General features: G+C 37.2%; 2 protein-coding genes across 2 annotated transcripts; both read left to right on the forward strand.

Moving 5' to 3' along the window:
- Positions 1 to 790: 790 nt before the first annotated feature.
- On the forward strand, positions 791 to 3,789 carry LOC132192284 (membrane magnesium transporter-like). Its single transcript, XM_059607568.1, has 4 exons — positions 791 to 1,004; positions 1,122 to 1,174; positions 1,261 to 1,361; positions 3,472 to 3,789. The coding sequence occupies exons 1-4, from the start codon at positions 932 to 934 to the stop codon at positions 3,563 to 3,565; spliced, it is 321 nt and encodes a 106-aa protein (XP_059463551.1). The 5' UTR covers positions 791 to 931; the 3' UTR covers positions 3,566 to 3,789.
- Positions 3,790 to 4,546: 757 nt separating this feature from the next.
- LOC132191346 (prolycopene isomerase, chloroplastic) lies at positions 4,547 to 10,603 on the forward strand. Its single transcript, XM_059606308.1, has 13 exons — positions 4,547 to 5,461; positions 6,493 to 6,699; positions 6,838 to 6,937; positions 7,565 to 7,647; positions 7,782 to 7,838; positions 7,914 to 8,066; positions 8,177 to 8,255; positions 8,559 to 8,707; positions 8,810 to 8,944; positions 9,102 to 9,215; positions 9,603 to 9,713; positions 9,807 to 9,915; positions 10,153 to 10,603. The coding sequence occupies exons 1-13, from the start codon at positions 4,709 to 4,711 to the stop codon at positions 10,224 to 10,226; spliced, it is 2,124 nt and encodes a 707-aa protein (XP_059462291.1). The 5' UTR covers positions 4,547 to 4,708; the 3' UTR covers positions 10,227 to 10,603.
- Positions 10,604 to 10,650: the final 47 nt, after the last annotated feature.

The following is a 10,650-nucleotide window of genomic DNA, read 5'->3' on the forward strand; positions in this document are numbered from 1 at the left end:
TTAAAAAAAATATATATATAAAACAAAAAAAACTGGGGGTGGCTCTTGGCCATTTCGAGTCACCCCCTTTGGCCATGGGGCCCATTTGGCCAGATGTGAGCCACCCCCTTGGAGCCAAGGGAATGGCCAAAACCACCCCCAATCACCATTGGGGGTGGTTTCGGCCACCCCGTAGGCTTCATGGGGGTGGCTCCTTTGGCCATGGGGGTGGCCTGGCCACTCCCATTTGGCCGGATGGGAGCCACCCCCTTGGAGCCAAGGGAATAGCCGAAACCACCCCCAATCACCATTGGGGGTGGTTTCGGCCACCTTGTGGGCTTCATGGGGGTGGCCGGGTACTGGGGGTGGTTTCGGCCACCCCCTTGGTGCCCAAGGGGTTGGCCGAGCCACCCCCTTGGGCACCCCCCACCCCCAAATGGGCCATCAATAATTTGTTATTTTATTTTATTTATTTTTAAAAATACATTATTTTTTAATTTTTAAAAAATTAAATATGTGCCACATGTCAACATTTGATTGGTTTATATGAATTTTCATTAAGTCTATTAACGGTCAACTGACAAAGAATTAATTTGGTCTATTATCAAAATTACAAGAACTTATTGTGATAAAGATCAAACCCTAGAAAAAAAAATAAAGCAACAAAACTCTAGAGGGGTATTTAATATTTAACCCTTTATATTTTTACTTATATGGTAGTTATTGATTAAAGATTATAAAATAGATATCATGATATACTTATCAGAAATTGTGATGCACTGCAATTTTTAATGTAACACTTCTAATATCGACAAGCTGACGAAACGGTGAGTTTCGAGAATAGAGAACTAAGACAGGCTAGCCACATAGAGAGAGAGAGAGAGAGGGAGCAGTGCCTGAAGCTCTCGTCGGCCGGAGATCTGAGAAAATCACCAAAAGGGTCTCAATTGAAATGGGTATGGGCTTCGTGGTAGGCGTCTTTGGAGCCGTAATTCTCGCCCATGCCGCTTATTCAACCATCCAATGTAAGCCCTTTATATATATACAAAAACATGAATCCATGTGAAATTAGAAGTTAGTTTTCAGGGTGTCGAATTTTTTATGCGTTGGTTTTGTTCTGATTGATTTGGTTGTGGTTGCAGATAGGGCTCTGCTGAAGATTGTGGAGGAAGAGTTTTCACGACCCCCAATAAATGTGAGTATTATTTATTGGCTTTTCTTTGATCCTTGAATTATGGTTTGTGGTGTTTATATGAATCTGGGGGTTTATTGGGAGTGCAGGTGGTGGTTGAGTTGCTTCTAGGATTAGTCTTCTGTATGTGGGCGGCGCTGACGGTGCCGGGGAAATTTCTTTCCATACTTCCCCATTCCGAGCAGAATAGGTATTGCTATACCTTTCTTTCTGTTTCTTCAAATTTTTTGAGTTATATTTGAGGTTGGAGATTAAGAGATTTTGTTTTATTTTGATGGAAGGTTTTGTTAGTGGCAGTTTGATTGAAACCTATGACAGTTGACATTAGAGTATGTACATGATAAATTGTATGTTGAGCAATGTAAATTTCTTTTCTGTAGCATTAAGGTTTTCCCTTATAAAAAATATAGTTAAAAGTTGAAGTGAAAAAGACCAGATTTTGATTCTGTTATGTAATATTGGGGTCTGATGTACCGATACGCGAAACTACTTGCGTATTTTTTTATGATACTGATATATTAAAGCTCACAACTGGGACCTCCTCATGTTAGAACAGGATGAAGGGTGATATATATATATTCAATTATCTTCTAAGAAGTAGACTATCAGCCTCTTGCCACTTAGCCCACATTGCTTTCAACACTACTTGTCCTTGAATTGCTCTACAGAATTCTTGTAGATGCTTGCCTTCTATATTGTTTGAGATTTGACCTTTAAACTATAACCAATGTTACTTTGTTGTTTTACATATGATCAAAAATAAGAAAGTCACATGCTTAGTCAGATAACCATTGAGGGGTTGATGGAAATTATTTTTCCAATTCAAATCATATTTCAGACACTAAAGTGCTTTTGTGTAGGAGAAGCGTTGTTAAATTTTTGTTAAAGAGTTGTAGCTTTAATAGCACTTACCCCCACCCCACAAACACACACACAACACCCTTGCAAGAATGGGGTGGATGGTGAAGTTGTCGATCCAAAATCCGCTGGGTAGTGTGCCTATAAAAAGAAAATAGAAGCATTGTCAAGATTAATGGTTATATCCAGTGCATGGCTTTTTTCTTTACTTCCAGTTCTAATTTTTTTAATCTTTCAGGGAGTGACCAAGTTACAAATGGCCTTCACTCCCTTATTTTCTTCTAAATTGTGGTAGATAGTTACAATGCATGACTTTTCTTATGATATTTAAACTTTCTAGCTTTACGAGAGAGCAACTATGTTCTGTTGAGGCACATGAAAATATGTGCAAGGCAGTGAGTGATGCTATGTGATTAAATTTCTTTAACCCTTAGAACTGAAGTTTCAATCTAATCCTTGCTTTTAATGAGTTAGTAAATCTTTTGTTCAGTTATGCAGTAGATTTCCTTGTTGAAATGCTCATTTAGATGAATTTGTTTAGCCGTTTCTTGATAAGACTGATGTCAACCCTGATGCCATTTCTTGCATGTTTAAAGAGCAATTTTAACACATTGTTGGTTGCAACTTGTGAAGATTGCACGCCTAGATTCTTTTGGTGGCCTTAGTGATGCAATTAGCTAGCACATTGCTATATAGCTTTGTTGTGCAAACGACCCTAGCAATCGAAAGAGTAACATTATGCAGATTTTTTTCTTCTCTTTTTTTTGACAGTTTTCAATTCAGTACTATATAAATAAATCATGAAGCTTTTTGCATTATGACTCGGATCATCCATTAATGTGATAAAGGTGCATCTGAGTTGCCTCTGTTAATGCTTCAACATTATATATACTTCCCATACAATAATAAGTGGTACCAATACAGAAAGGACCCGTGAACCTTGGATTGCTTGATTTAAGTCAGAATTGCTAATTTGGAAACATATCATAGGATATTTCTTCTGAGACAGAGATATCCTAGAAAGTTCATATCTAACTCTAGAATACCTTCTGCTATTTTCTCTATCACTTCTTGAGTTAATTGTTCTGTGCATCCTTTTTGTTTTATTTTTCTTTTAATTTTCTACCAAAGTGAGATATTACTTGTTCTAGAAAATAATTAGAGCTAAGCCTTGCTGCATATGCCTGAAGAGGCTAAGATAAATTCTTCACACACGCCAAAAAAAGAAAAAAGTCTGGCTATCATTTTTAATGGTGAGGCTGTTAATACATCGTCTACAAAGAAAGCTGTCTCACTAGAATTTTTGAGTCGCTCTCTGTTGCTTTTTGTTAATTTCAGAGTCAGAACTGTTCAATTATTGCAACTGTGCTTCCCCTAGCAATATTGGCTGCAGGATTATTACTTGGATTATTGAAATCTGGATTGTGTATTTTTGGATGCAGGATAGTGTCTTTACCAGCGAATTTAGACTTTATGATTTTCAACCATCGAGGCAAAGTATTTCCTTTGGAAATGGATTTGAAGCTCAAACATTGAATCTCCTTTGGGCTTTACTTGAAGAGAAGTCATTTTCCTGTCTCTTTAAAACTTGGAAAGAGAGAAACAGTGGCACTTGGCCTATTGCTTAGTTGTTTCAGATGATGTCATTGTATCATCTCTTTACTTTCGCAACTTATTGTAAAAATAATTCTCTATTGGCTACCTTGGTTTGCTAGTTTAAACTTGGGAATATATATATATAATCTCAATGGGATTTTATTGGTTGTTGTCTAACCCATGACCATGAGGGTTTATAGGAAGTTGAATAAACAACAGTGGCATGTGTTGGGCAGGAGGGGCGGATGAAACATCCCCATTTTATGCACATCCAACCAAGATTGGTGGCGGTGTTATGAAATTCCCAGTGTCTTCATTTCCTCCTGTTACCAGCAGTGGCATAGCAAGTATCATGTTCTCCTCTCCTTGGAATCTAGTTATTATTTCATAAAAGGTTTCATAAAATTGCTACTTCGGAGAGCAAATCAATTCTGTTTTTCACCATGGAAGAGCAAATTTAAGAATGGAGGTTTTCGATTTGTAGACTATCTCTTCCGTGCCCCTTACAACTCTCCCTAAAGCAATTTTCCATTGATCATTTCCGAGGAAGCAAGTAATTTACAAGTGAGTGTTTGAGAATGAGAAGTTCAAATTAAAAAAATAATTTATAGTTTTTTAAAAAATAAAATTATTTTATGAAATTAAAGAAGTATTTTCAGTTAAACTGAAAATGTTTCGGTTGGTTATAATTTTTCGTCCCACCAAAAAATATAAAAATATTTTTAAAATAGCTTAAAATCTAAATGATAAGAGGGTGGCGGTAGATATATTTTCCCAAATTACAAAAACCAAAGGCAAAAGAAGGAAATCTCGATCATCCTCGTATTTGACACAACCACGGCTACACGACAAAACCCAACGGCCAACTAATAAGCCCAAAAGCAATGCACCCACTATCCAAAATCTTTGAATAACAATTTTTCTTATTTTCGCTCAAAATGATTTCTCATTTGTCTCATCTCCTTGAGGAATCATGAAGTGGAATCACCACCAACTCACTAATCAATCCTAATACAGAAATAACGAAAGCCAGCCATAGCCCAAATCCTCAATCCTTTACCAAAGCGAACAACGCCCAGGAACATGTCACTCTCTCACTCACTTTCCATGCCTGAATTTGGGTTTTCTTCTGTGCCTGCCTACCACAATTCCCAGTTTTTCAATCACCATAGTACCACAAAATTGGGCACCATAAGACCCACAAACTCAGAACACAAATTCAAGTTCTTTGATAATAAAAAACCTACAGGTTTCCTTTGTTCCAAGCTCTGGGACTTCAACTCAGGGTTTAACAATTTTCAGTTTTTTGGTGAGTGTTGTGCTATACAATCGAATAGGTGCAGACCCAGAAGTCAAAAACACAAAGTTTTATGTCTCAATGATTACCAGCCCTGTAGCATGTGTTCAGGGTTTTACAGTACCATACAGTTGGGCACTTTCAGACCCAGAAATTCAGAAAGCAAATTTCTGTCTGGCGGTGCCTTGACAATTCCAATTTCCAATAGTTTCAAGCATGGCAGTGGGAATTTAGGGTTTTGCGAGGTGAATTGGAGCAATAAGAAATTTGTATTAAGGTCCAAATCGATGTTGAGTGTAGATAAAGTGGTAGAGAGAGAGGAAAGTGGAGGAGAGCTGGGTAGGGAGAATTCTCATGATGCAATTGTTATTGGGTCCGGGATTGGAGGGTTGGTTGCGGCAACGCAGCTGGCGGTGAAGGGAGCTAGGGTCCTGGTTTTGGAAAAGTATGTAATACCTGGTGGGAGCTCTGGGTATTACCAGAGGGATGGCTACACGTTTGATGTTGGGTCCTCTGTGATGTTTGGTTTCAGCAATAAGGTCAGTTTGAGCTTGGATTCCTTGTGTTCTTTCGTACACTGCACTTACTCGTTCGCTACTACTGATAGGAACTCTCTGAGCTTATGATGATTGAATTAAAATTTGGTTCATATCATATCATTTGATTTTTGAAGAACTATGATGGTGTGAAGTGATTTTTGGAAAAGTGGGAAGTAGCGTAACCTTGGACAATGCTATTGTATTGTGATAGAAAAACTACCATGGTTGAAAGGAAATTTATTATTTATCTGTATGAAGAAATAAAAATACATTACATGGTACAATCAAGAAGAATTAATGCCTTGTACCTTATTGATGTGAGTGTTTACCATTCCTTAAGTCATACTACCATTGATCACAATGTTTGGTGTTTGAGATGGCTTTTCCCTTGACTTTATGAAGAGCTGCTGTGGCTTTCTTGTTTAGTATGTTCAATAGTAGGAACTACATGGAAGTTTAAAATTTTCAAATACATGAACAAGTCCGCTGGAATTTGAGGTTGAACATTAGTTGCATGGAGTTAGATCAATTCATGGTAATTTAGTTTAAGTTTTAGAACCATGGAATACCTATTATTGACATAGAAAATTTTATTCACGAGACTGTCACAGCTTGTAACTGTAAAGCATTGTTCTATATTGCTCTATGCCCTAGACTTGGCAATCTATTGGAAAACCCTAAAGTAAATGAGAAGTGACATTACTAGATTAGTTTTAAGCAACTTGTTGGTGATGGACATGAATTTCCCATACACCTCAGTATATGACTTGTGCATCTAGACTGATCCTATGTCTCTTATTCCTATTATATTGGTAATGTAGTATTTGCAAAATGGGGGAGATATTTTCTGCTTCTGTCAATAAACCATGAACATCAGATGCTTTTATGAGTTATCTATGATTTATTGAACTTAATAATGTAGTATTGGCCTTTTACTGTAGTTTGTCTAGTTCTCTTAATAATTATCTACCATTTTTCGGTTGGTAGTCTGCACAGCACCCTTACTCTTGATGTTCTTCAAATCTGGGCAGGGCAACCTAAATCTGATAACCCAAGCATTGGCAGCAGTTGGATGTGAGATGCAGGTGATACCTGATCCAACTACTGTCCATTTTCATTTACCCAATAACCTTTCTATTCAAGTGCACAGAGAATACAGTGAATTCATTGCAGAACTTACCGATAAGTTTCCCCATGAAAAGGAAGGGATCCTCAAATTCTACAGTGAATGTTGGAAGGTATATTTTATTTTATTTTATTTTTTTGGATTAGTGGAATGTCTGTTTTAATTGAGATGACCACAACTTCCTCTGGCTCTTTTGCCTCCACTTATAATTTATCACTCATATTAAGGAACTTGTGTACATATTGAATAGATTTTCAATGCTTTGAACTCATTGGAATTGAAGTCACTTGAAGAGCCAATCTACCTTTTTGGACAGTTTTTCCAGAAGCCTCTCGAATGCTTGACACTTGGTAATCATTGTTTTCTTGATCTAGTTATGTAGCTGTGAATTGCAAAACAATGTCATAATTGTAGAAATTCTTTGGGCTTTGGTTTATCTTACTAATGCCAGTTGGGAGATCTTTTGGGCATTAATTTTGATCAATTGCTAAGTGTCACGTGCTCTGTATTAAGATTCTTATGTGGCAGTGGCGGAAAAATGTAATTGAGACAATGAAAGATGCATCTCTAGACCACTTTATACTTGAACTTATCTGCTGAAATTTATGAATATGCCAAAGACATTCTTCATTCAGTTTAATAGAAGTTCATCCGCACTACATGAAGATGGGAATGCGATATTAAACTAAAGATCATTGCAGTACTACCATCATGTTTATTTTCTTGGTTGGTTCTGAAGTTGAGAACCTTAATGTTGAGATCATTGCACTTTTGGTCCCTACCATTTGTGTATGATCCTTTTTCGCAACACCCTGTTGGTGGATCTTCTTTGTGGACTATGGCACATATTTCCAGTATTTGTTTATTTTTACACTACCGACTGTGATTGCTTCCCAAATTTATAATTTCTGTTTAAGTGGTCATGTAAAGTTTTCAGATCTCTTAGTTATGGACTTAAATAGTGTTGTCCTCTGCAGCCTATTATTTGCCTCAAAATGCTGGAGACATAGCTCGTAAGTACATTAAGGATCCCCAGTTGTTGTCTTTCATAGATGCAGAGGTGGGTTGAAGTGACTTTTTTGATCCTATTAGAATTTTTATTAAACAATTATTTAATTATCAATTGAATAGCTATGGCTCATCCCATTGATCTCATCTGATTTTTTTTTTTTTTTCCTTATTTTGTGTCTGCAGTGTTTTATAGTGAGCACAGTCAATGCTTTGCAGACCCCAATGATCAATGCAAGCATGGTAAGCTGTTAAATTAGCTTTTAGGCTATTTTCTGTTTATTCTTATCTCGTTCCCTCATGTATTTTTTGTCCCAGGTTTTATGTGACAGGCACTTTGGTGGGATTAACTACCCTGTTGGTGGTGTCGGTGGAATTGCAAAGTCCTTAGCAAAAGGCCTGGTTGATCAGGGCAATGAAATATTTTACAAGACAAATGTGACTAGCATTATAGTTGAGCAGGGAAAGGCTGTGAGTTTGACATTAGTCTCAAAATAAGTGATGCTTTAATATCCAGGGTTCATTCTATATGTCACAAGGATGTGTTTGTTGCTTATTTTATTTTATTCTGCGTTTTGTAGGTGGGGGTTAGGCTGTCGGATGGAAGGGAGTACTTTGCCAAAACCATAATATCAAATGCTACTAGATGGGATACTTTTGGTTAGTTTTGGCAAGGAATTTTTAAATGTTCATTGAGAAATGCACACACTCCCAAGTGCACATTCCTTGATGTCGCAGTAAAAATAACCATTAGATTTTGGATGGATCACTATTAAATTTTGGATCCAATGGTGATTTTTCGCTGCCATATCAAAGAGTGTGCACTTGGGAGTATGAGAGTGAGAGTTTATGTTGCATTTCTCATGTTCATTTGGGTGATGATCCTTTTTTGCTATTTCATGTGCCAGTTTGCTTTGCTATCTTGTTGATAATTTAATTACGTTGAACTTTGATTTTGTGTAGGAAAACTCTTAAAAGGAGAATGCATTCCAAAAGAAGAGGAAAATTTTCAGAAACTTTATGTTAAGGCTCCATCTTTTCTTTCCATTCACATGGGGGTTAAAGCTGAGGTCCTGCCACCAGATACGGATTGCCACCATTTTGTGCTTGAGGTATTTGGGTTATTTCAGTAGCTTCATTTGCTTGGAAATTTTGAGGGCCTATAGATAAGTATTTTTAAATTAATAATTTGTCTTCACTTAAATTTCTTTTAGAATGACTGGACAAGATTAGAGGAGCCATATGGAAGCATATTTTTAAGCATTCCAACTATACTTGATTCATCATTGGCTCCAGAAGGACGTCATATTCTTCATATTTTTACCACTTCTTCCATAGAGGACTGGGAGGTACGTATAATACTGTCAAAATTAAATTAAAAGGTTATGTCTTATGTGGATCTTTGATTCCCACCCCGTCCTCTTTCCTCAGCACCTGCTAAATTTTAGCTGGGGTTCAAAAAATATGTGACATTTCAAATAACAAAAAAGCTGGTCTACTTTCTAGGGTCTTCCTCGAAAAGACTATGAGGCAAAGAAGGAGCTTGTAGCGGAGGAAATCATAAGCAGATTAGAGAAGAAACTATTTCCAGGGTTGAGATCATCAATTGTTTTTATGGAGGTATTGGCCTTACTGTCATACCAGTGAACAATATTGCAAAATTTGTTTAACAATTTGCAAAATGTGTAAATTTAAAACTGAACTTTAGTTGCAGAATGCTATATGTAAGTAAAGGTTAAAATTGAAATTTGGTTGCAAGCACATCTGCTATGTAACAAATTTTTGTCTGCTCAAGGAAAACAAATGATGAGGTTATATATTTCTCTCCCCCCTTCGTCCTCACATTAGCTTTGGTTACGCTACTTACTCTGGGCTGTCATGAGAACAAATTGAAGTTGATTCCTTCCAATCTCGCACCCCCAGTTTAATGCAGTTGGCTGCCTAGGATTTCTGCAACTCTTAACTCTTCATAAAATGAAGTAAATTTGAAGTTTCTGATCATGGCAGGTAGGAACACCAAAGACACACAGGCGGTTCCTGGCTCGTGATAAGGGTACATACGGACCAATGCCACGCAGTACACCAAAGGGATTACTTGGAATGCCATTCAATACAACAGTAAGTTTAATTATAAGCTATGGTGGGTCAGTCAGTAAATAGTTTTACAAGCATACTGAATTTTATTGGCTCATGCAATAATGGAAACTGCAGGCTATAGATCGTCTGTACTGTGTTGGTGATAGCTGCTTTCCAGGACAAGGTGTTATAGCTGTAGCCTTTTCAGGAGTAATGTGTGCGCACCGTGTGGCTGCTGATATTGGTGAGCAAGAGGCCTCTTTCAAAATAGAATTAGCTTGTTAATGGGTGGAAATGATTTGGCGGATCCTCTTTTACAGTTTAACTACTTATATTTAAGCTCATATTTTGACTTAGTATAAACTCACACTAGAAAAGGATGCTCAAATAAGATTGGTTCCAGGATGAAGCTTTGTTCAATTTTTTAACAAGATCTTTATCAACGAGCACTTCTCATTTGCCTATATCTTTTCTTTGACAGGGCTTGAGAAGAAGTCTCCAATATTAGATGCTGCCCTCCTTCGACTACTTGGTTGGTTGAGAACATTGGCATGATATACCATATGGGGGAAAATATGAGATTCCGATTACCACTTGGCTGCAAAATAATAGCTTACTTGCCTAATGGCTGCGATCCATAGCAGGTTGAGGATGAGCAAATTTGCTATCCTTTAATTTTTTCTCTGGAAAGGTCACCAATCATTGAAGCCAATTGAGGTACTTTGTGCAATGGCTATTTAAACGAAGTCGGCTCACGGGATTGCCCTGTAATTCTTATTTGCTAAGCTGACACTATGCATGCGAGGATTGTGGAGTTGTCTACATCATAATTATGTCTCTTTTGCTGATTGATTTAGTAGCAGATTGCTGATTCTTTTATGTATAGGTCTAAATGATTACTCTTGTAATACACTGATGCAAAATTTGCTGCATTTTCCCCTCAAGTCTTATTTACTGGATTTTAAAATTCATTTCCAAA

This window comes from Corylus avellana, chromosome ca9 (assembly GCF_901000735.1).
Source record: "Corylus avellana chromosome ca9, CavTom2PMs-1.0".
NCBI lineage: Eukaryota > Viridiplantae > Streptophyta > Magnoliopsida > Fagales > Betulaceae > Corylus > Corylus avellana.

Bases quoted from the DNA above. Each gene is read 5' to 3' on its own strand.
- LOC132192284 (XM_059607568.1), top strand. From the start codon at position 932: ATGGGTATGGGCTTCGTGGTAGGCGTCTTTGGAGCCGTAATTCTCGCC. The intron at 1,005-1,121 runs GTAAGCCCTTTA...TTGTGGTTGCAG, and splicing joins CGCTTATTCAACCATCCAAT to ATAGGGCTCTGCTGAAGATT. The intron at 1,175-1,260 runs GTGAGTATTATT...TTGGGAGTGCAG, and splicing joins TTTCACGACCCCCAATAAAT to GTGGTGGTTGAGTTGCTTCT.
- LOC132191346 (XM_059606308.1), top strand. From the start codon at position 4,709: ATGTCACTCTCTCACTCACTTTCCATGCCTGAATTTGGGTTTTCTTCT. The intron at 6,700-6,837 runs GTATATTTTATT...CATATTGAATAG, and splicing joins TCTACAGTGAATGTTGGAAG to ATTTTCAATGCTTTGAACTC. The intron at 8,945-9,101 runs GTACGTATAATA...TCTACTTTCTAG, and splicing joins CTTCCATAGAGGACTGGGAG to GGTCTTCCTCGAAAAGACTA.